Source organism: Ricinus communis, chromosome 4 (genome assembly GCF_019578655.1).
Source record: "Ricinus communis isolate WT05 ecotype wild-type chromosome 4, ASM1957865v1, whole genome shotgun sequence".
In the NCBI taxonomy this organism is placed as follows: domain Eukaryota; kingdom Viridiplantae; phylum Streptophyta; class Magnoliopsida; order Malpighiales; family Euphorbiaceae; genus Ricinus; species Ricinus communis.
In genome coordinates, this window is record NC_063259.1 from 25,061,489 (window position 1) to 25,085,857 (window position 24,369).

General features: G+C 33.9%; 3 protein-coding genes across 12 annotated transcripts; 2 read left to right on the forward strand and 1 right to left on the reverse strand.

The window, feature by feature from the left end:
- Positions 1 to 289: 289 nt before the first annotated feature.
- Positions 290 to 15,239, reverse strand: LOC8284474 (DNA annealing helicase and endonuclease ZRANB3). 2 transcript variants are annotated; one of them, XM_015716438.3, is made up of 24 exons: positions 14,746 to 15,236; positions 14,240 to 14,599; positions 13,769 to 13,901; positions 12,975 to 13,150; positions 11,437 to 11,510; positions 11,254 to 11,289; positions 11,072 to 11,162; positions 10,706 to 10,765; positions 9,944 to 10,079; positions 8,996 to 9,192; positions 8,356 to 8,457; positions 7,278 to 7,388; positions 6,603 to 6,668; positions 6,409 to 6,507; positions 5,782 to 6,012; positions 5,508 to 5,639; positions 5,297 to 5,404; positions 4,476 to 4,790; positions 3,062 to 3,249; positions 2,768 to 2,870; positions 2,395 to 2,540; positions 1,954 to 2,033; positions 1,135 to 1,307; positions 290 to 814 (listed from the first exon to the last, which is right to left on the reverse strand). In XM_015716438.3, the coding sequence occupies exons 1-24, from the start codon at positions 15,109 to 15,111 to the stop codon at positions 683 to 685; spliced, it is 3,615 nt and encodes a 1,204-aa protein (XP_015571924.1). In that variant the 5' UTR covers positions 15,112 to 15,236; the 3' UTR covers positions 290 to 682. The 2 variants fall into 2 exon arrangements, 1 of the variants encoding a protein (XP_015571924.1); XR_007215633.1 differs by lacking the exons at positions 290 to 814; positions 1,135 to 1,307; positions 2,768 to 2,870 and having other exon boundaries at positions 14,746 to 15,239.
- A 347-nt stretch (positions 15,240 to 15,586) lies between these two features.
- On the forward strand, positions 15,587 to 18,329 carry LOC8284475 (remorin 1.4). Of its 5 annotated transcripts, none has more exons than XM_048372482.1 (6): positions 15,587 to 15,727; positions 16,635 to 16,751; positions 17,071 to 17,366; positions 17,455 to 17,662; positions 17,740 to 17,821; positions 17,910 to 18,329. In XM_048372482.1, exons 2-6 carry the CDS (start codon positions 16,726 to 16,728, stop codon positions 18,099 to 18,101), a joined length of 804 nt encoding a protein of 267 aa, XP_048228439.1. In that variant the 5' UTR covers positions 15,587 to 15,727; positions 16,635 to 16,725; the 3' UTR covers positions 18,102 to 18,329. The 5 variants fall into 5 exon arrangements, with proteins under 5 accessions (XP_048228439.1, XP_048228440.1, XP_025012339.1 ...); XM_025156571.2 differs by having other exon boundaries at positions 15,608 to 15,727; positions 16,433 to 16,751; XM_048372483.1 differs by lacking the exon at positions 16,635 to 16,751 and having other exon boundaries at positions 15,601 to 15,727.
- Positions 18,330 to 18,577: 248 nt separating this feature from the next.
- LOC8284476 lies at positions 18,578 to 21,555 on the forward strand. 5 transcript variants are annotated; one of them, XR_001534924.3, is made up of 6 exons: positions 18,578 to 19,410; positions 19,842 to 19,941; positions 20,154 to 20,390; positions 20,480 to 20,775; positions 20,875 to 21,111; positions 21,289 to 21,555. XR_001534924.3 is itself a non-coding variant. In XM_048372487.1 (6 exons), exons 2-5 carry the CDS (start codon positions 20,159 to 20,161, stop codon positions 20,878 to 20,880), a joined length of 450 nt encoding a protein of 149 aa, XP_048228444.1. In that variant the 5' UTR covers positions 19,430 to 19,941; positions 20,154 to 20,158; the 3' UTR covers positions 20,881 to 21,111; positions 21,289 to 21,555. The 5 variants fall into 5 exon arrangements, 4 of the variants coding, with proteins under 4 accessions (XP_048228444.1, XP_048228441.1, XP_048228443.1 ...); XM_048372487.1 differs by lacking the exon at positions 18,578 to 19,410 and having other exon boundaries at positions 19,430 to 19,941; positions 20,480 to 20,612; positions 20,697 to 20,775; XM_048372484.1 differs by lacking the exon at positions 18,578 to 19,410 and having other exon boundaries at positions 19,430 to 19,941; positions 20,480 to 20,612; positions 20,697 to 21,111.
- The last annotated feature ends 2,814 nt before the right edge of the window (positions 21,556 to 24,369 follow it).

Sequence of the window (24,369 nt, forward strand, 5' to 3'; positions counted from 1 at the left end):
ATATCGGTTTGGCTTTGGAGTTAAATATTGGAGATGTGAAATTATTCTTCTACCCGAAAAGAATAGTCCATCTTCAATTTACACTATAATCAAGAAGATACCCTTATTAAACCTTCTAATAAAAGTTAGACCTTTAAAGTATAAAATAAAAATAATTATAATAATATATTATATATATATATATATATATATATATATATATATATATATATATATACTAATTAATGAAGAATATATCTAATAATTACTTACTAAATTAAAATTAAAAAAAAAAAAAAACTGAAGCTCATAAAAAAAGATGAACTACCCTTCTAAAACCAAAGGTATAATGTTTATTTACATCAATTCTTATTCTAATTGAATCTTGTTGCCTTTGATATTACTTGATAATAATTAAAAATGTTAAACATATGGACTGATAAAATTGACAAAAAAAATGTATTTTAGTATAAAGAATATACAAAATAATAAAAAGAGATGCCCGATACGCACCCGGACTCTTAACGGGGCGGGGCGGGGGAGTCAAAGTCCCCCTCGTTGACATTCCTCTTAAATCTGGGCAAACTAAACACTACAAAAACTGTTTCACTGTTCTACAAAAGACGGGTAGCTTTGATTAAAGCAGCAGAATTTGAAAGTAATCTATTTTGTATGCAGATGCTTTCACCGTTTTTCTGATAATTCATTCTTCATCTTTTGAGAACTTGTTCAGGACTTCAGTTCCAGGGTTAGTGTCTTTTCCTACAGAATAGGCACTTCCAGGAACCTTGACTAAAAGCTCATCTTCCACCATGTCTTCAGAATGGCCCTGCCCCTGAAAACAATCAGCACAGTCTAATATGAATTTCATATTCACGTTTAGTCTTATTGATATGCAGATACCATAAGAAGCTAGAAAAGCAAACCAAGTCATAAACAAAAATAAGTAAATAAATAGTCTCTTTCTCCCAATATCAATCCTCAGTAATCTAGTGACAGTTCACCTTATGAATTTAGAGGAATTGGAAAAAAATACAGAAATAGATTATGCAAGATTCTAAGTCACCTTATTCATGGACTAGCTTAAATATGATGGGCGCCTCCAATAATTTAGAAATTCAGAAGATTCACGAGTCCCAATATCTCAGAATGTACCTTAGAACTACTGTCACTCTCCATTTTCTGGTCACTTTTGAGGTTATTCATGATGATTTTGAGTTGTGCCCTAGCCTTGGCCCATGTTGCGCGTCGTTCAGCACGTTGTGCCGCAGTGACATCATAATGGCATGCCACACAGAGAGTCCTCATATTCTCTAGTCTGCATTCACCTACAGAAATATGGGACAAGATAGACTATAAAAGCAAGGCTAGCAGGACAAAGCAAGGATCCCTATTAATAGAATATCTAAAGGGATTATTATCAGTATTAATAACAGGAGGGCAGAAACAACAATAACTTTTGACCACCAGAAAACATAAGATAAATGTAATTATTCTTTATGTGAATAACATAACAACAATAAAAGTGCTTGTATTCACAAATAAAAGAGCCATTTGCGATCCCCTTGTGTGAACTATAAAAGGTCTAAATATCTGAAGCTGCACGAATCATTGGCTTTAAGTTCTGACCATTAAATGTTTCAGGGAGCTAAATTGACCAACAATATGGCTTCACCAGATAACATCAAATAGAAACCTAGTGAAACTATTGACTGGTGTCAGGTATTTACACTGGGTTGTATTAACATCGTAACCTAGAAGATCTATTCTCATCAGTCCTAATCCTAAATATTCAGACACGTACCCGAATGTATGAAATGTTTTAAAAAACAACAAAATATTAGCACTTCAAAAATACTTCTCATTGGGAGCGCTGTGTGTAGCTAATTTAGTTGAACAGCCATCAAGTTGACAAATCATTTCTTCATCCTATGAAGCATTAACTATTGATCATAAAATAATAAATTATCATACCTCCACCACGGTAGACAGGAATAATGTGGTCTGCATGCCATGCATTGCCTTCAGATGGAGCATTGACAAGCTTATCAAACCTGCAGACATCAAATAACAAAGAGGTGTTCAAAAGTAATTATTATTTGGTAGTACCAAGAAGAATGGTATAGCAGCATGAAACAACCATTTGAAAACTAGAATTTCCATAACAACAAAATCCTGATATCGCATTGAAGTAAGAAGAATGGCTGATCAACATACATAGGACTGGTGCAATGTGTAACTTTAAGGGTCCAGTTCCCTTTTTGGCATAGGTGCATACAAAAAGCACAAACTCTAAATGAAGAAGAAGAGAAGAATATAGATCTGTGGATTATATGAAGAAGAAATTGAAGAAATTCATAATTTGTGAATGCTGTATGAACTTTTCTCGTCAAACTAATATTCAGTTTAACTTACAATTTCTTCCGACTTGCCAGATTTGGTGCTACCTTCTCAATATACTCTCTTCGCCTCTCCAGTGTTAAAGGTTGTATGGTCTTCACAAGTTTATGGCAGTCTAACTGGCAATTCGTGCAGACTCCATATTCTATTTGAAAAAGTTCCTAGAAGAATGAATTATAGTTAATAAAACAATTGCGTGCTAGATTGCATAATAAGCAACAAATATCAAATTTTCAAGCACCCCAAATCTAAGTATCCCGTTCAAACCAGCCAAATGAAAGCTGAGTTAGAGTTCTTTGAATTTCTACTAGCCCAAAATGAACTAATATAAGTAAAGAAATAAAAAGTTTCTCGAACTTTAACACTTCAATATAACTCCATTGCTAACCTGTCGAAGAGATCTACTACTAGTTCTTATGCGATATTCTTCGTAGCAGCTAAGGTTACAAAAAAGATCCTCAAAAAATTCAGGTGTCTTGGCATTGCTGCCCCTGAAAGTAAAAGTAACTTCTTTGGTAAGGAACATATACTGAAAATGCCAACAGAGAAGGTGCACAATATCATATATACAGAAGGTATACAACTAATTCAATAAATGAAATGGACAAAAGAAAAAGAGAAAAAGGAGAAACAAAACTAAAGAAAGTATGCAAAGTAACATAAATTAAGATTGTCCACCTACTTGCATGGTGTTTGACAGAGTTTACAAAGTGGCTCATCCATCAGAGTCCAACCCTGCGTATATTGCTTTTCCTTCTTGCCATAGCTACTAGACAAATTTACATTTTTCCAAACAGCACCTGATGGTAAAGGATAGCTAATCTCAAACCATGGAGTCATGCGTCTTTTGCTTCCACCCTTCAGCAGTCCCTAAAATAAAATATTTGTACATTTATTAATCAAACATAAATGGCCACACTCTTAAGTTAAGGAAAAGTCATATGAATTTAGCAATGATGTTCCATTTCAATTTTCTCCCTTGTCCTTATCATTTTTCCACTCTTCAATGAACCAATTTCAAGTTTTCTTATCCAATGGAATTTCAGACTGTGGATCTCTTTCCTTAAAGAAAATCTAAATGATAGTGGAGAGTCAGAGGTCCTTTTATGTTGCTCAATGCTTTTACTTCTCAGTAATATGTATCATTCTAGACCAAAAAGATGTGATAAAGCAGAACTGGACTTCAGAGAATTTGGCACTATTTTCTTGCAACTCGGTCATCCCATTTCTGTTCCAAATCCAATTCCCAACTTGGCTAATCATAATTATGGAAGGCTTAAGTCTCCCTCCAAAGGCAATGTTTTTATCTAATCACTAATCTTCAGACAAGGTAAACAACCAACGATTTGCAGCAGGCGAGGAGTCAAAATAAGGCATTACCACTGAATATGTGTTATAGGGAATTTTCTGCTGACATTTTTCTGAAAATAGTCAACTTCACTTTTTTAGCTACCTTGATGAATACCATGACTCCCATGCTAGGTTCACAAAAATAAAATACAAAGTATAAGGAAAAGAAAGTTGCTACAGAAGAAACTTGCAAGTGGTAAATCACACTCCTTTAATCCTATTCTCTTTTTTAGCTCTATTCTGTTTATTGATCTATTTGGAAATTGATCAAATTGAAATGGTGGTGATGATGGGTGGGGAAGGGGGAGATGGAATGGGGATCTACCAAATTTGAAAGATAAGTTAAGATTGTGATTGGTGAGGGGACAAAAGGGCTACAGAGTTTATAGTATTTATGTATGTATCCGGTGATTGGTGCCTTTGATTTGGAAACAAATGCTTGGATGTTTAAGGAAGAGTCTCGGGCATTGCTACTTATTGCTGGTAAGAGACTATTCAAATGGGCATATCTGATATCAGATAACTACAGATCTTCAAACTGTAGAATCTTCCTTCTGTTTCTTTAATTTAGTTGGAAAAAAATTCCTTGTTCTCCAATTTGTGAAGTTTTCTTTCTCTTCTTTCATTATATTATTTCCTTAGCTTGAAATAATTAACCACACATCTAATTACCAAAGATATACAATTTAATAATTTTTATAGATTGTACAAGCAAGATATAAGAGTACTTGTTCATGTGGACATACCTCAGTACTATGGTTAATATTTTCATTCAAGTAGCACAACTCGATAGACAAAGGAAGCTGTAGAGTCTTTCCAACCAGTTTCCTTCTCTCAATGGGCCTTAGTTTGTTCCACTCTTTAATGAATGCAAGAAGTGCATGCCTATATGGTGGAATGCCCTTAAAAGGTTTAGTAGCTGATTCATTGTTATTATTGGCCACAAGAGAATTAAATGACTCGATTTCCTCTGGTCGGAAATTCTCAAATAGCGGCTGTGGTCTTGGGTCTGTCCCCAGAATGCAGGAGTACAGGTGTATCCTCCCGGTGTATTTGCTCACCTGAAAAGAGGTAAAGCCATTTCTTCAACTTAATTCTTGATACGTATATTTTACTACAGATACTTGTAATAAAACTATAATCACTCAGGAAACCAAATGATAAGCCCTAAATTTTTTGCTGGCTTTTCAATGCCTAAGTTCAAGTTACAATTGCAACAACCAGACTTCTAGAGCCCAATTCTTTGAAGACAACTCCAGTACAAAAATGTGCAAAAATTTTGCACATGATACTACTTCTCCATGGAGGACCAAAACAGTCTAACAAAATATCGCATCTGAGGATGCTGCAACAAGCCCTAAGGTCTCAGGAACTATGAAAAGCAAACTGCATCATCACAGCACAGACTCTCGAAAACAGGAAATGAGTTAGAAATACATTTCTTGCAACTTTCTACATATCTAGTAGGAAAAGCAACTTTAAATTGAATTTTGTTCTTTCAAATGCACAAGCAACAAGAGGATTTAACCAAGAAGCAAATCTCAATGTCAAGGTTTTACTGTTATACCTCAAAGCGGAGAGAGTATACTTGGTTAGAGAAAGTTTCATCAGCTTCATTTCCCAGAGCAGGTACATGGTTGTATGTTTCTTTTGTTTGAGACAAGGGATTTTGTTCCTGCATTTTTCAGATTTCTAAAACGGTTCTCTTTGCATAAACTACACAAAGAAAAGTAAATGCCACCATTATCTAGGAAGACTGGAACTTATTCACGGCATACCTTTTCTATCTCATGCTCACTTCCATTTCCCTTATCCAACTTAGATGACGAAATTCCCCCATCACTATTGCTTTCACTTTCAGCAATATAATTGTACAATTCTTTATCAAGAGCCGTACTGGCCAGTTCCACCTATGAAACTAATATATTTAATTCAACCGAAAGCAAATGTAAACCAATTTAAAGATTAAAAGATTCCTAAATGAAAAATCATAAAAGATACTGATTTCTCATAAAACAAAAATCATAAAAAATACTGAATTCTCATATATACCTTAAGATGAAAATCGTCTGTTTGAACTGCAGTGGCACCATAACTAGGGTGCTCTTCTGATCTATCGATTAATGTCCCAGCTGCTTCATCATGGTTTTCAAATGGTTGCATATTCTTTGCAGTGCAAGAATCTTCTGTAATGGCAGAAAGTTTGGCATATGAGGCTTTGTCTGAAATCTGATTCCCAGAACTTCCCTCACTTGTTGACTCTAAATAAGAAACACCATCAACCTGCCAGCCAGATTACAGAAATTAAATCTCAGGACAAAAGGTGAAAAACCAAGACCCACCATTCAATGATATGAATAACAAAAAATAAATAGGAGAAGAAAACTAAAAGCAATCATGACTAATACATTTGAATTTCAAATGCATGCATGACTGCCAATATATGTATTTCAATAGTTTGGATATAAAGAGGTTCTAAATAATCTAAGATTCAGGTCACATGGGAGAGTTCAAATTAATATTAGATTAGAATATAGAAAAAGGTATATTAAGGAGGTTTTCCACAAATAATTTGAACATATAACTCGACGTTTTGACAACATCATGTTAAGAAAAAAAACATCTAGAAAAAATAACTCCCAACAATAAATATAGAGGAAAAAGAGAAAGAAAAGCTACTGGTATCTCCGGCACGGCATCATATTTTCCATTTGTAGTAGATGAAACACGATGTAGACTCTTGTTCAAATATTGCCAGTGTCTTTCGTCCACAGTGTCCTGCAATATCACAAAATGTACTTAAAAATGCATTTCAAGAAAAGAAAAGGTCTAGAAAAAATTACCAACAATATTAAAGAAAAAAAATTTTACACCTTTGCACAGAAGATGTATATGTTGACTGCATTTGTTTGTCCTCGCCTATGAGCTCTATCCTCAGCCTTAAAATAAAAGTTTTTTCAAAGGAGATACACGCATCAAATCCAAAAGAACAGCTAACAAAAAAATCTATGATAACACGCAGCCAAAAGTTTGATAGACTATGAAGCCCCAACCCCTGGCACCACAACTCAGTTTCCAACTAAGATAATAAAATACAAAGACATCTTAAGACATGTAATAATAGCTACTTCAGTAACTAATTACTTTAAAGGGAATTCAATATCAAACAACACTTACAATATGCATGAACAATGCATGCTTGAAAACTTTACATGGTTCTATATAACACTGAAAGCATTATCCAAACATAAAAGTAAATGCTCAAAGATGTCGCAGACGGAGACCAAAAATTAAGAAAAACAAAAGGAAGAAAAAGAGAACTACTTGGAACTACTGGAGAACAGAAATAAATCTAGAGATGATATTGGTGAGCGGACACTGCACAGCCACAGAAAGGATTTACAATTCAATCATCCTTTTCTACCCAAGATTAGAAAGTTATAATGAGTACCATTTATTTATCTATAAGAAATTTACATACATTCTCAACATAGTTCATCAATTCTAAACTTTTACTTTGCAAAGCAGACAAAACTAGCAAGTCAAACCTGAAGCATCAGTGATGAGGACTGAGGCAGCTCCAGAAACACAACATTTTGAGCTGAAGAGAAATCCAGTCCAACACCACCAGCTGTTACACCAATTATTGCAATCTTAACCTGCTAAAAAAGGACATGTTAGGGGATGCCTTTTGTAGTGTTCAGAATGTCATTATGCTGGACACATACATTTATATGTGACCAATTGGTGAACATAAAGATGGAAGCTGTCCCACTTCAGGCTCTAACGAGGACCACATGTATATAGCATTCCACTTGCATTGCAAGCAGGCCACAGCCAAGGTATTAACCCATTATATTCAAGTTACTCTGAAGCAACTTACAGTTGCATCAACACTCATCATCAATCATTGAAATCATAATTAGGTCGTTCAACTGTTATAGAGATTAAGACGAGAAGGAAAGAACAAAGCTGATAATGGCTTCTCCTAGATAAGGGCATGGGCATATTATAATATTGTTAAAATTGTAATTATAGAGAAAAGTGAACTCCTTAGTCAGGGATAATATTCATTCAAACAAGGGCAATGAAAGGTGCAAAAACAGAAGATCTGATATCAAATCCCTTTCAGAAATTTCTAGAAATAAAAACAAATGGCTAAAAGACAGGAAGAAGCGAGAGGAATCTCAAAAGTTAATGATGGTCTATATATTTGCGGTAACTTAAAGTGTCTGGGTGAAGAGGTAATTTAGGAGTTTTAAAAGTCAAGTTAGACTTTGTATAGCACGTAAGCTCTTTTTTGCTCTTTTCCCGACTTCACTAGGCAGTTTTCTTTTAAGATGTTCGAAGAGCTCTCACTACTGAAATTGAGAGTTATTGGAAGTTTGAATTCATCTCTTTATTTAATTTTTCTTTTTCTATTTGACTCTCTTGGTTCACCTAGCAAATGCTACCTTTTCCTCTTCATTCCAGTTGCTCCCATCTTTCATATTATTATTAATTAATATTAAATGCGATTGAACCCTAAAAGGAAATAAAATCTCCAAAAGTTTTAGACATATAAAAGGGCTAAACACAAAGGAGAACTCTAGCGCATAAATGAAGATACAGAAGTACGATACTAGCCTCATTTGATGATTGGAATGACCGTACAGCTGATTGCCTATCTCTGGGAAGTGTGTTTCCATCAATACGGACAAAACCAATCCCTTTCTCAAAAATGAGCTCCTGACCAATGTAAAGCAACAAATTAATATTGAATATGACAGCCGCCCATCATAGAGATAGCTTAAAGCCAACCTGAGGCCAAGAAAAAGATACAAGCCTAGGAAAAGTTATGTCCATCAAGGGCAGTGATTAATAATTTGCCACTATACATTTGGAAACCTGTAAGAACTATTAAGTTTATGGAGAAGTATTTGAGAAAACTTAAGTCCTACTAGCCCTCTTTCCATCCTCCAATGTTTCATAAAAGCCATATCATAATAATTTGTGCCACAACTTCAATTCTGGTTTCATGACATATCAATCTGTTACTGACTAATTGATTCAGTTGAATTATTTTAAAAAAAAATCATATTCCAGGATTCAACTGATATTATTACAGAGAATTTGGTCAACTTGGACAATGTTCCAGCACAATTTTTTTGTAGTTACACTTACATTCATCATCTACAAGACGAAACCCTTAATTATTTATAATAATTATTTTTGAGCAAGAAGAATAGATTTCCAATGCAGTGAGGAACCAGTAAAAGCATTTCACCTGAACTCCATCAAGAACTTTATGGTGATGAGCAAAAATTATCATTTTTTGAGAAATGCAGTTTACATCCAATTCTGCTACACCATCTGATTCTGTGATGAGCGGATGAATGGAAAGCCATTCACGAAATGCAGGTAGTTTTGCAATACCAAGCTCTTGGTAGGAGAGTTTATTTAACTTGCAAAAAGAACCACAACCTGAAAGAAAATGAAGATATAGAGTAAAAGCATGCAGAGTGTTATCCTCATGAATTGTAAACTTGAGAAGAGCTTGTTCATGCATCAAATGATGGCTATTTCTTGATTAGGCTTTAAGCTTATTAGCAGACTAATCGCTTCAAACAATAAATGAAACCTCATAACATAAGCACCTCGTCCACAATTTCAATAATGGTTTGCTTTTTTTATTTAAAAGTTATCCAAATAATTTGCACTTAAATAGAATAGAGTTCCTTCTTAGCTGCTAATCTAGGTCATGTATTTAATTCTCAAAACAAGGGCAACCTTGTCAATTGGTTTGCTATTGATAAATGGGCTTGGGTAGAACTCATTCCCAAAAGCTAGCTCAAAGGAAGAGAGTGCCCACTCCACTTATATGCACTATAACAACCCAGTAACAGCCCAGTAACCAAGTGATATGGGATAAATACGACTTCTAACACCCTCCCTCACGCTTAGCGTGACATGCAATGGGCCGGTTTTGATACCATGATAAATGAGCTTGGGAACTATTCCCAAAAGCTAGCTCAAAGGAAGAGGGTGCCCAATCCACTTATATGCACTATAACAGCCCAGTAACCAAGCGATGTGGAATAAATATAACTTCTAACAGCTATAAACAACAAAAAATGCAAAAATAATTAGGCACATGAATTGCACTTCTATTAATTGGCAACTTTACAAGACTGATCTGGTGCAGCTAAGGGTCACATGGCTCTAGTTGCATTACCTTCAGAAGCATTATCACTCATAGTTCCAAAAGCTCCTTTTGCTGAGACTATATTTGATTTCTTCAACAATATTCTTATAATTTGCCGACGTTTTGGTGGTAACTGCTCCATCACATGCTTCTTCAAACGCCTTATCTACAAAAATAAACACCAAGTTGTGATGACAATTTAAGATTCTCAAGAGAAAGCATAAGTAGTAATGTAAAATATCTTCTTTGACCATTTGCAGAAAGGCAAATGCACTGCCAAATCCATCCCCCACTCCTCTCTCTCTCTCTCTCTCCTTCCCCAAATTGCCTTATCTACAATAACATAAATAGTCAAACATGTACCAATTTACGAGAATTTACCAAAAGAAAGAATGAGTAGTAATTATACTGTATGACAATTATATAGAAAAAGATGACCACTTGAACAAAGGCAAATGGCCATTCACATTTCTCTCTCTCTAACTAACAATTCCCTCCCTTTTACATGAAGAAGAACTAACATATCTATTGTATTGAGCACTCAAGAAGGATGTATCATCTGGCCAACAAACCATTGGCACTAATGTAAAACATCCTGGTGGCCATTTTAGGGTATGACAAAAAGAATCACGTACCCTCACATCTTAATTTAGTAATTAAGAGTTAATACTTGGACCATAGTAGCCGATACCTTTCATAAAAAATAAAATAGAAAGAGTATGAAGAAGAGGAAGACATTAATGCTTGAACTATAAACCACATAAATTTGAGCATAAAAAAGCAAGAGCATACCATAACAGTTTGTGTAAGTAACATGTTCAGTTCTTCCAAACGGGTGCCCCTTGAGAAGTCCTGCAGTAACAGTTGCACTAAAAGTAAATATCTCAAAATCTTAATATTCGACAATCAGGGTGCAAAGAAAATGTTCATTAGACAAAAGACACAAAACTCCATATATAGTATCACTATGAAATTTAGAAGCCACATCAGCTCCCAAAAACCCACCATGCAGCAATCTTTTCCTTTTCTTCTCCCCCCTTGTTTTTCCCTTTTTGATTGGAACACATGAAAATCTTATGAAAAACTTGAAAGCAAAGCCATAGACAAAGTTTCTATGAAGCTTTTAGGATATCATTTTGATGCCACTCTTAAGATTACCTGGAAACTTTTCCCCTCAGAAGTCGGGACATGTTTGATTGCACAGTAAGTTTTTGCAAAATCATACTTACTCTGTCCCAGTAAACCAGGCCTACAAACAGAAGGAATCTCAAAAAATGTGATCCAAATCAATCAAAACTTAAGAAAGCAAATCAACAGAAAAAGATTTGGAAAAAACTTGCCATAACATATTTATCTGATGAAAGATGTCGTACGGCCTATATCACCTTCACATAAGTAATGAATCAGAACGTGTTTTGAATATTAATACTAATACAAACAGAAACTTGGGAGAGAAAATAAAGGTAGATGCATGATCAGAACCGGATAACTAATACTGTTTCATTCCAAAGATCATTTGCGACCTGGACAAAGAAGGTGTGCCAGACAAAAGAACCATGCGCTTGACCTTTGCGGCCACATCAAGAACAGCTTTTATCTGTTAACAGAAAAAAGAAAAAAAAAGAAAAGAAAAGAAAAGAAAAAAAACATAGTAACTGGCAACAAAAATATATGCAAATGCAAAGCAAAGCAAATTAAACAGGACAAGATAAAGGATTTACCATGCTGTTTGTCCATGGAATATTGCACCTTTCAGCCAGTTATTAAAAAAGGAGAAATCTAAGATGCACATAGCACATAGCACATACACAATTTCCTCACACTATCACATTATATGCAATAGTTGAATGAAAGGTGAAATTGATAAGCATGCATATGAATCATTCGATTTTGTCATCTAGTAATCAATTTTCTCTTACCAATGGCTATAAACCACAAATATTAGCACTGGATGAGACATGAGTAAGCATGCAGCCCACATGGAGGTACTAGTAACTCTAGCATGTTTGGAGAAGCAAAGGTACATATCTAAGAAATGTCGGACAAAATGGAATGCTTGATACAGCTTATTCATGGCATACAATGGTCAGTAACATTTCTCAGCATCAACATTCATAGTTCCATGCGGAGACTCGAGAAAGAAAAGATGATTCCCTTTCAAAAAAAAATATATGATCTTAATTCCTATAAATCTTATCTGAAGATTAGAGCTTCTCCTTACAGGCTATACATGTATCATCTTGTGGAATGGAAGAGACGGAAAGGTATTGGGCTTACAAACAAAACAATGAAAGTCTGAGAGATAAGAGCAATAATTTCATATAAGAAAGCTGACAAGTAAGACTGTCACCAAACATCCCATCCCCGGACTCTGTTTCATTATGCAATTACCTTTTATGTGAACAATATTTAAATATTAGCCAAGTCCAAAGAATAACTCTCTAAATACTGCAAAAGAAATCCAAAACGAATTGATACACCAGGTCTCTTAAGAGAAACTGGATTTGCTAATGCATACTTCTTTTTGTTCCAATCCTGAATGACTCCTAAGATTTTGCTAGGCTTAGGGGATGGCCTAGTGTAGATCCAATAAAAAGACCAATGATTTGATAGTAATTAAATATTCATTATATCAATTCCTTTTCATTCAAAATTCAAATTCATTATGCTTCTGAAATTAATGTATGCCCTTACCAGCACCTGTAACATAATCTTAAAAATCTACCAGCTGCACTTATATTATCACTGCACTACATAAAAAAATTAACTTTCCATTAGCCTAAAGACAGTTCGACTCAACAATCCTCATTTAGTAATCCAATTTAATGACTAGCTGTTGTAAAGTGCACTGATCCAACCAAGGGCCCATTAGCATGCATGGGTGCAACTGTAAATGCGGTGCCACTCCAAATTATCAACAAAAAAAAAAAAAAGAAATTATGATGCCAGAAGCTTATTATGAGAATCACATAATATTAATGAGATAAAGCCAACATCTACTTTATGCAAAAAAAAAAAAGAAAAAACAGAGGTCATCCACTATCTAAAAGCTAAATTTTACCTCATTTGGTTCTGACTTCTTTTTTGAACAACGTACATGGTGAGATTCATCAACTATAAGGAGAGCCCATTCTCGTTCAAGCATGCTCTTTCCCAGGTGATGAAGCATTTTAAAAGAAATAACTACAACTCTCGGGCATCTTGTTAGATATGCAGGGTTATTTTGATGACCAAAAACTGAACCAAAAAAATTTTAAGTAACATAGTTAAGAATTAATCACTGCTGCAATAAGATTTGAAAATTGGTCCATAAATCACGAGTGAAGGAAACAAGCTAGTGCCTGGATAATTTATTAGCTTTATTGTACAAAATTGCAAAAGAAAAGAAAAGAAAAGAAAAGAAAAGTAAAAATACAGAGTCCAGGAAAGAAGAAATTTTTGGCAGCCTTATTGAAATTATACAAAGCAAGACACAGGAACATGGCAATTCAGATAAAATGTAGATTCTAGTTAAAAACAAAACCTAATCCTATTATTTAGTAAATTGAAAAATAAAATACACATAACCTTGCCATACAGTTATACTCACTAGCAACAAGTTATGCTGAAATTTAAGTTAATTAAACCAACAAACATAAGAATATGCAAAGAATGATATTCTTTTTTATAGATATCACAGCATATTTATGCACAGAATTGGAGTTCTTAAAATGTGATAATAAACCATAAATTCTTCTTGATTTCACTATATCCTATTCCTATCAAATCCTCATCCCAACCTGCTTCTCCCTGCACCCTAACTAAGCAGGCAAAAGGAAAAAATGAAATAATTAAAAGGCAGTGATAAGTCAATACCAAGGTGGATTTCAGAAGGTAAACAAGAAGGCAGCCATCGTTCTAATTCTTCTGCCCATGAAAACCGTAGAATAGCTGGGCAGACAACAAGTATAGGACCTTCATTCATGAAACAGCCAGCAATAGCAATTGCCTGAAAACAAATCCAGGAAATGCAAAAGTTATATGTTTATGTCGTCTTACACGAAACTGCACTAAATTACACTTATTAGTATAGGCAGAAATAAAAACAATTTCAACGACACGTATATTTGCCAGCCTGCTTATATATCTTCTTTTACACAAACAAAACAATCTTCAAGACCAATGACGATTAAGACACAGTAAACCTTATAACTTGTCAAAAGCACCGATTTTGAAACTCTGGAGGATTACTCGTGCACAAAAATAACAGGCTTAAACAGGCTTCCAGACCATGACATTACTATGAATTTCAGGAATTACATGATTTACTATCAATAAAACAACTACCTGGAGTGTTTTTCCAAGACCCATTTCATCTGCAATAAGACAACGTCCACCCCTTCGCAGACCAAATCTTAAACCATCAAGTTGGAAGGGCAAGAGCACATCCAATATCTTTCTTGGTAGATTCCCAATCAATTCATCAACCTTTTCATCAGTAAAATGTTCAGGTCTGATAGGTTCCCATCGCCCAGTCTCAAAGGAATGTGAAAGTCTTTGGACAACGTGTAGCGTGCCAAAAGGTATCTTCTCAATTTCAATGACCTTATAGTTCTTCAAACACGATAAAACTGCATCATAATCTCTAAGCTTATAAACACAGGCCTTTCCACCTCCATGATTTTGAGTGTAGTGTGATGGCATTACCTAAAATAAAAACAAATTATGATAATTCAGCATAGAACAAACAGGAAGTGAAATCCTTTTCTCTCAAAATCCAAAAAAGAAGCTCCAAAAAGATTAGAACTTCAAAAAAAAGAAGAAGAAGAGGAAGGGAAAAAGTACCCACTTACATCAGCTAGGAAAACATTTAATCTCCTTAAGCACTCTTCTTCCCCAGCATATATAAACCCTCGCAAAGCCTCAGGAGTGAGAGAGAAAGAGTCAGGAGAGCAAATTTCAAGGCGGACCCGGAACTTTTGGCCCAAATGAGCATCCGAATTCGGGTCTATCGGAGCAAGAGGTGGTGGTTTTGAGTGCTGCGTAGTAGAAGTAGTAGAAATGCGATCGGAAGAGAGCTTTCGGCACTTGAATAGCTTCCATGGATTATGTTGTTGCTGCTGTTGATTGATTACGGATTCTGTGAACACTTTTCTCTTTGCTAAAGCTGCTAGTCTATTTGATTCTGCTCTTTCTCTTTGCTCTTCTGTGATTGGCATTTTTAATTCATTTGAATTATTAGGGTTCTGTGGAGAGAAAGGGGGTTTTTTTGAAGTTGTAAACTTGCAGTGAAAAAGGCGGGGAAAGATGGTTGGGAGTTGGTGCAGAGAGTGACAAGGGTACAAATGTAAGAGAAAGGCCAGTAAATCGATACGACGTCGTTTTAGTATGTCCAATTTGCCAATAATTGCTTATTTCAGTCAGAGTAACAGCTTTTCAAAATGATATGTTTTAAAAATATAAATATAAATATGAAAAACGTAGAGATAATATTTATTAATATTAAAACATATGGTGTATATATATATATATATATATATTTATTCAAATATAATTTATCATGATCTCAAAAAAAGTTATTATATAAAGAATAATATTAAGAAAAATAATAGATTTCTTTTGGAATACAAGTAAGTTCTTAATAATATAAAAAATGAATATTGCACTTTGTGGCATTTTTATAAATTGGGAGAACGTGTTTTTGTTCAGAAATTATTTTCCAATCATAATAAATTATGGGAAGGAGCCTAAAACGTCGAAGATTTTCTTTTTTGAAGTTTTCCATTTCTGAAATGGGAAAATTGGATTCAGTTTCTATTCACCATAGCTATGAGTGTAAGTTATTGTTAATATTTGTGTAAATTCAGTTTCTTTTTTCCTTTTTCCCTTTTTTTTTTCCAGCTAAGCAGTTGTCTTCTTTCAATGGAGGAACAGCCAGCGCCTCTCTTCCCAAACTTCTGTAATCCAAAAGAATTGCAGAAAGCCTGTATATATACTTAATTCTAGATGTCTAGAATCTGATGAATTTTACACTGCCTAACACCTTTCTTAGGTTTTAAGCTAAGTTGCTTGTATATTCTATGTTTCTTTTGCAAGCTATCTGTCTAATATGAATCACAACATATGCAAAGACAAGTTAATCTCTGAGCCCTTGATTCTGAAGATCAACCCACATGATTGTCTGAAAAAATAAAATGTTTCTCAACAAGGTTACAGTAACCCCAATAACCAAGCAACCCAGTGTGGTCAATAAGGTATCGAAAAGCACGAGCTCATTGACCTGCCAAAATGGACATTCCATAGAACCTAGCTATCTGTCACTTCTCCGCCCCATGAAGGAATAGGGTTGTTACTATTGGTACCCTGTTATGTTAGAAAGCCCCATGCACTGACATAACCCTTTCTTACATATCAAGTGAATAACCGAACAAGAGGATATTGAATCCTTGCTGGTTAGGTTCTACTAGAACTTTTTTGAAATCTTCAAGAATACCACTAGTCATAATATCTAAAAGATGTGCTTCTTTTTTTCACTTTTAGGTAAAGATTGTAGTTTGTAAAGAAAAGGAGTGGAGTTCATTAAAAATGGAAAACAACTCGAAAATATAGGTGCATGAAAAGAGAAGAAGATGCTTTGCTTCCTCCAAAAGCTTAAATATGCTTCATACAAATTGTAAAGCATATTTCATCTTGCTTGCACCGGTTTCCTGTTCATGATCAAATTTTCCTATAAGAGTTTCAGGACTTTCCTATCCAGATTCCAGGCCTTTTAATTGGAAAACGTACAGAAGAAAAAGGTTCAAATAGGAATTTGACAGGAAAGCTTTTTGTGCATGGAACATTTATTGAAACAAAAGAGGTACCTGCAATCTGCTTCTTTCTTTTTTTCTCTTCGGTTATTGAAAAACAAAAACTTTTCAACATTGAAAGAAGAAAAAGAAAAACTCTTAAGCAATTTGTTGCATTTTGGCAATATTTTCATAGGCAAGAATTCAGCACCTTGCTTGTTGAAGATTAGTAATTAGAAAAGAAAAACCCTCTTCACATCTGTAATCTTAAAAAATATTTCAGAAAATACATTAAAATGAGTATAGCTTCTTTTAAAATTGTGTTCGTGATTATTTTGCCTTTTCTGATTCCCCTTGATTGAAGTATTATTTTGCAATATATCTTGGCAGAGTGAGATTTTCTGCTCCAGAACAAGAGCGATCTAGCAGTGCAAAGGAGAAAAACTGGTTCCAAAACCAATTCTTTAGGCAGATGAACTGGTATTATGATTCCGAGTTTGTAGCTGCTGTAGCTGCTGCTGCATTTGCCATTTGCTCAAAGGAAGAAGCTGAAGCAGACTATAAGAGACAGATCAGAGAGGAATTTGAGAAGGCGAAACCAGAAATCAGAACTAGAAATGGGGGTAGCTCAGTTGGTTCTATTAGAGCATCCAGACATTCTTCTGGTAAGGAAGTGAAAGATGCAGGTATAATTATAGAAAACCACATTAAAGTTTTCTCAAAACAATATCTTGCAAGACAGTAAGAAAGAGCTATATTATTTTACTATTCTAGGTGAAGCTTCGATTCGGAAACCTGCACAGGAAGATAAAAGGGTACAAGAGAGTGCTGCAACGCCTAGCAGAAAACCAAGTCGTTCAGCCTCTATCAGACCTGTGGTTTCTGTGGATCAAAGGCAGAGGAGCACTTCAACAAGAAGAGATGCAGTGGAAGACAAAATAGATTCCTGGGAGAAGGCTCAGCTACGAAAGATCAATAAAAGGTAAAATTGGTTACTCGAACTGTAAGCTTAAGGATTTTCCATAACTGTTATTCGGTTATAACTAGTTCGAACTTCAGGTATGAGAAGATGAAAGCAGAAGTTCTTGCTTGGGAGAATGCAAAGAAGATCGAGGCCAAGATGCATATGGAAAGGAAAAAGGTTTTACACTTTCTTTTTAATGTTGTTATATGAGCTTTGAGAAAGCTAATAAATTATTAAGTCACTTTCCTGATTGCTGGACCTGCAGAATGAACTAGAGCTGAGAAAGTCAAGAAACTTGCAGTATTACCAAATCAAGGTAGAAAGAATTGAAGCTGTTGCTGGAGGAGCAAAAGGACAATTGGAGGAGAAAAGAAGAAGTGAAGAGTCTGAAGTGAAAGAGAAGGCAAGGAACATGAGATTGAAAGGCAAGAATCCTGTCAGGTGTTTCTGCTGCTGAATGTTATAAGAAAGAAATCTAATAGCATGTATAATTCATTAAATTTTATACAATGTTATTATTGTCTATTAATAAGTTAAATACTCAATTAAATGAAGTAAATCGAAATTTTTTTATGAAGATTAACAAGTTGTAAGTATTTGTATCTGAACAACAGTTGTATCTGTGTGCCTAACAATGCACAGAAAAATTACCTGTAAATGACTTCAATAATTATTATGTACATATTGATACATATAAGTAGCATCTCTCTGCAGGCACCTTGATTTTTCATTAAATTATGTGAAGTGTACACAATGTTTTACATTTGAGACAATGACTACCATTACCAGGATGCTTCATATCAGAATAACATATGCAGTAGATCATGAAGGCTGAAACTGTAACAAATTAAAGGGTGTTAAAAACAAGCTTTATGCAATGTTTAAAGATTCTCAAACACTAATTTTACTGCCATTTCATGTGTGGCATTTTGGAAAAGCAGAACTGTAGAATTATACTATCTTCTAGAAGACTTTGCATATTCTAGAAGCATTTCCTCCATTCTGTTACAACGGCATCATTCCCTGCACATCATTCCATTCTATGATTCTCTGACATTTTCTGTTATTCTTTCTGTCCTTTATTCTGCTATACAGCTGAGCTGGCAAAGATATTTTTCTTTTTCTTTCTTAGATAGCAAGTGAACTTTGTGTATATATAGATACTATTGTAAAGCTTTTCTGGTTGGTTTTTTGACCTCTAAATTGTTCATGGTATCAGAGCACCAAGATCAGGTGCCTGAATAACCTTTTCTTTTGCTATCATGGCTGATAGTGATAACCCAACTAATAGAACCAGTAATGGAGATCCTTTTCTCCTTCAAGGTTCTGATCATCCTGGTATGGTTCTGGTAACAGCACCATTAACAGGAATTAATTTTCTTACATGGAGCAGATCGATGAAGATTGCTTTGGGAGCAAAAATGAAGCTGGGATTTGTTAATGGGAAGATTCCTATCCCTGATGAAGAAAGTCTTGAATTTGAAACTTGGACCAGAGTTAACTACATGGTAACCTCCTGGATCTTAAACTCCATTTCTAAAGAGATAGTTGATGGTTTTCTCTATAAAACTACTGCAAAGGAGCTATGGGATGAGATAGCAGAGCGCTATGGAGAAAGTAATGGGCCTCTCCTATATCAACTTCAAAGAGAAATTTCCTCAATTTCACGAGGAAATGCTTCTAGAATATGCAGAGTCTTCTAGAAGATAGTATAATTCTACATATAGTATAATTCTACAAGAACAGCAACTTAACTCTTAACCCAGGTAAAACATATAACATATACATACTAGTCCTGCTGTTGGTTTGAAAATTATACAAGTTGAGGAGTAGTCAACTTTGGTTGATTCCTTTCATATTCCAGCCTGTGCAAGTGCACGCATGCAATGAATATTTATAACTTCTCATTTTAAAGACGAATTTAGAACAAAGAGCGGCTTACATAAGATTGGGAATTGGAATAAAATCCTTGCTGATGCTGTCTCATTTACATGTTTTCAACAAGAATGAAATAATGAAAAGAATATGACCTTTTGCTGCTAAACATTTGTAAGAAGTCAAAAAATTCCAGAAAAAAAGTTGAGTTCTCTGTGCGCTGAAGAGCGAAGTAAAAGATTTTGTGGGTAGAAGAATGTTTTAAATGTGTCATGTCTTGGTTGCCAAGTTTAACATGATCTAATCACTATAAATTTCTCAGGACTTCCCATCCAGATTTCTGTCTACTCCTAACAGCTTTAGTCTTGATCAGGCAGGATTGGCAAAAGGTTGGTAGATATTGAAGGAGTTTTTAAGGAAAAGTAAGTTATCGTGATCTTTTTTTATGTTCTATTTTCTTGAAGGGTTGGCTTATTTTCCAGGAGAAAAGTATTTAGCACCTTAGATATTTGAGAAGGAAAGCTGAATTATACATCAGGATATGTAAATTTCATCAGCTATGCTAAGAATGTTAAACAGAGTACTAAAATAAAGGAAACAATGAGGAACTTTTCTTGATCTTTTGCGTTTGTAGATTAAATGAATAGTTTTCGGAGACAGAGTCCAGGACAAGTAAACCAAGATCAAGAATCAATTTACACTGGATTTACAACAGCAGTAGCAGCAGCTGCATTTGCTATTCACTCACTTGAAGAAGCTGAAGCCCTTAAGAATAATAAGGATGGCAACAAGAAAGGAGATAGCATAGCAAAATTATCACATTCAAGTGAAGTTACCAACCGATTCTCATTCAAGAAAACAAATAATGGAGGTAACATTTTCGACAAAGAAAACATAACCTTAACTATTCTTTTTAATAATTCAGTGCAAGAAAAGAAACTAACTGGCTCTATGTAACAGGTGAAATTCTGATGAGACAGTCAACAATACAGAATCATGAGGCATCAGAGAGGATTAGTTCAGCCAGAAAACCAATCAATTCATTATCCGACAAACTCAAAGCCCCAGAAGGTGCTCAGAAGAAAGTTGATAGGTGTGCATTCATCAATTCTTGAGAATGTTTAATTTATCAGAATGAAGAAAAGTATTATGAATACTCTACTGCAAGTTACTTCAGGGATGACAAGCTGAAAACTCTTCTAGCTTGGGCAAATGTAAAGAAGATGAAAAACCAACATAGCAATCAAAGCAAAGAGGTCGAATATAAGTTTCACTTTAAAATTCTTCTCTTCTTCAACTTTCTAAATGCCAGTAGCTAACTTAAAAATATTCTGACCAAATTGCTGAAAGTGCAGGACTAAATGCAGCATCACAGGAAGGGCAAAGTAACAATGCTAGAATGGTATCGGTAGCTTTAGACTTATTAAGTGAATGTAATAAAATGACAACAATCTTCTTCTACCATTCAAAAAGATTGAATCCTGCAACTTGCAAGGAGGAAAGTTATTCTGAATGTCTTTGTATCAGTACCCCACATAGAGATCCACTCATTGTCTGATCTCATCAGGTTCAACCCACACGAAAACTTTATGGTAAAAAACTTGTCTTCTGCAATTCTTGTATAATTCAATTTTCACATCTTCTGCTGCTAAGTCAATCCATATAGGTTACAAGGGTTAGATTTTCTTGTTTTTGTCTAAACTACAGGATCTATGGAACTGGACAAGTTATGTGTGAGATTACTTAATCATGGTGTTAAATTATTGCAGGCCATTTGCTGGGCCATCCACCATTAATGTTGCCTCTGTATTCAACCACAAGAATAGCAAATCCACCAACCAGGCATTCCTGCAACACAGCCATCTCATTCTTGCCTTCACTATCAAATTCCAACACCACAACCCTCATCTGATAGGATATCTACTGCCCCTCACTGTCAACTGCTGCAAATTGTTGACTTATAGATATTCAAATAATTCATTTACTATAAAATTTATTATGGTCCTAAATTGAGTAAAATAAGAAAAATAATCTACACCGCCGACTCCAATTATGTTAAAATTGGTCTCTTTTTTTTTATTTGATAATTATAATTTATAAAATTTTAAACTTTATTTTCTGACATCTATGTTAAAACTTGTCATTTATTTAAATAAACTACTTTTTTATAGTTTTAAATTGTTATGTTTGAAAATAATGAGTTTTCCATTTTAGTATCCATTTTACGAAGTGATCTCGCCTTACCACTAGACTACACATTAGTTTAATAAATAAAAACTGCGAAAGAGAAATAACGATAAGATCAAGAAAAAAATTTAAAATTTTTTATCAATAAAAAAGTCTTTTTTTTCTTAAAACAAAAGAAGGCAATAAAGTTGGGATTTATATAAAATGACCAGAAAATAACAAAAAATGTAGAAGATGAAAATACTTTATACAGTGTGAAGTATTATAATTGAAAGTCAACCTTTTGTGGCTAAGAATGTGAAGTGAGAATGACTAGCATTTTTCCTGACTACTTATACCAGCATCACCCAGAGGAGGTTCCTTGGCTTGTCAGATTCGATAACTGGTCTGCCCTGGCCTTGCTATTCAACAATTCTGACATTACTTTGGAAATCCATTCTGTGGCAGCTGCTATGAAGCCAAATTTGTTTAGCTCAATTATAATAGGGGACATTCTTCGTCATTGAGTCTTTTAAAAGAAAGAAAATAAGAGAAAAAAGGATACTTGTCAGTGCTTAAACAGGAACAAAAAAAATGTCTAGAATTTGTTGGTCTATGTTAGGGAATATCAAAACATTTAATCATATGAAAACCAAATTGCCAAATTGGTTCATCCGTATACCTTTCAATTCATTGAATATTTAAAATATTATTTAATACGCTCTAAATTAATTAGATTATATATGTAGCAGCTTGTTTATCCTGTTAGTTAAAATATCAGTAATACAACTTTTTTTGTTAAATTTATTTTTAATTAATCCTTTAAAAAAAAAAAGGCACTTTTTACCTACCATAATACCAATTAGGGCCATTTTGATATTTCACAAGTACTAAATTCATAGGGGTTGAGAATCAAACTTAAAGGCCATTTCATTGGGCAGTAATAAACTAAACTTCCATATAAGTATAAATAAATTAATGATAATGACCCATCTCCAAATTTACTTAACTACCAGGCTTTACACTTGAGAGCAATAAGTATATGCAATTGGGACATCACCATTACAAGAAAAGCTTTAAAGGGCTCAAAGATATTGATGGTATTAATGAGGGTTTTGTCCTCGAGCCAAGTATACAACACATCTAAATGAGATACACATTGAAGGGGTAGCAAGAATTCTTTATCAGTTGTAAATGAGAGAAAAGGACTGGCATTATGGACCATATTCTAATACATAGGGTTGGCCATTTGGCATATGTGTTCTTTGCTATTTGCATGAAAGGAAATCAGGAGTTCAATGTCTGATTCACAACAGGTCTGAACACAAGAACTGAACGGTCGAGTTGGATTTTGGATTTGAGTCATTCGACTCATTTTGTGTGGGAGAGTTGGATGTGACATGTAAATGATTGGGATTTGTATATATCTATCTGCCCTGGGTATTTTAGTCATTTTCTTGGTATTTGATTTAACTTAATATTTTATTTTATTTTATTTTTTCATTTTAATTAGTATTTACAGTTAGTCCGTTCATACTATATGCATAAGACAAAATTCGGTGATAAAATGAGACTCCTAATCTAATTAAATATCAACTATTTCCTTAAATATATGTTTTCTTACTTTTTCTTAATAAAAAAAATCTAGTATTAATTAGTCTAAAATAATTTCCTTTTTCTTTTAGAAAAAGGAGGGTAATTTTTTTTAAAAAAAAATCAATTTTGTCTTGCATATAATTAACTTTGGCATCATAATATATTTAATCTATTATTATAAAAATAAGATACACTATTTCAAGTTTTTAAATTGAAAAAAAGTTATAATAAAAATAGTAACGATATTATATGTATAGCTGTAAATGAATAGTTAGAATTTAATAATATGTGAACTAAAGCTGGAGTTTTCTAATTATAAATATAAATATTGATGTGTCTAAATTAGTACTCATAAGTGCACGAACCGTTCATATACTAAGGATAAGTTTATCACGATGTCGATCTCTCGAGGGACTATGAGGCCACTTATTATAAAGACTAATTATCAACACAAAATAATAAAATAAATCTAAACACTTTAAATCAGTATTTTTGAGAAAATAATATTCCTAAAGTAAAGTAACCAAACAATAAATAAATATGTAATGTAAATACAAATGTAAATACTTATGATTTAAGACTATATGCTAAAGACGGTGTTTAGCCTAGCCATTTACTTAGTAATCTCTTTGTTTTACTTTAAGTTTAGATCTAATGAATGAAATGATGATATGCATTTTCCTTTAGTCACTCAAACTAATGATGTAACTAAATTTTTTCTACCAACATAGATTGAAGTAAAATTGGTGTCTCTAATACATTCAACTTAAATATGTTCATAACAATTACTATTGCTAAATTAATATGATGGTTAACTAATAATAATAACTAAAACTAATAAAAATATGAAGATAAAGAAATTATTCATTAAAGAAACTATTTATTAAATAAATAAATAACAAAATTTATACAAAAGTAAAAAGGCAAAACTAAACACTTATGAAAACTAGCGTAACATAATTAACCTAATGATCATGATATTAAATAGAAAAAAATAAAACAATTAAATAAAAGCTCCCTCTAGATTCAGAATTTTTCAAGTAGGAGGATAATTGATCCTCACTCTCTACTTCTTTAAAAGCTCTTTA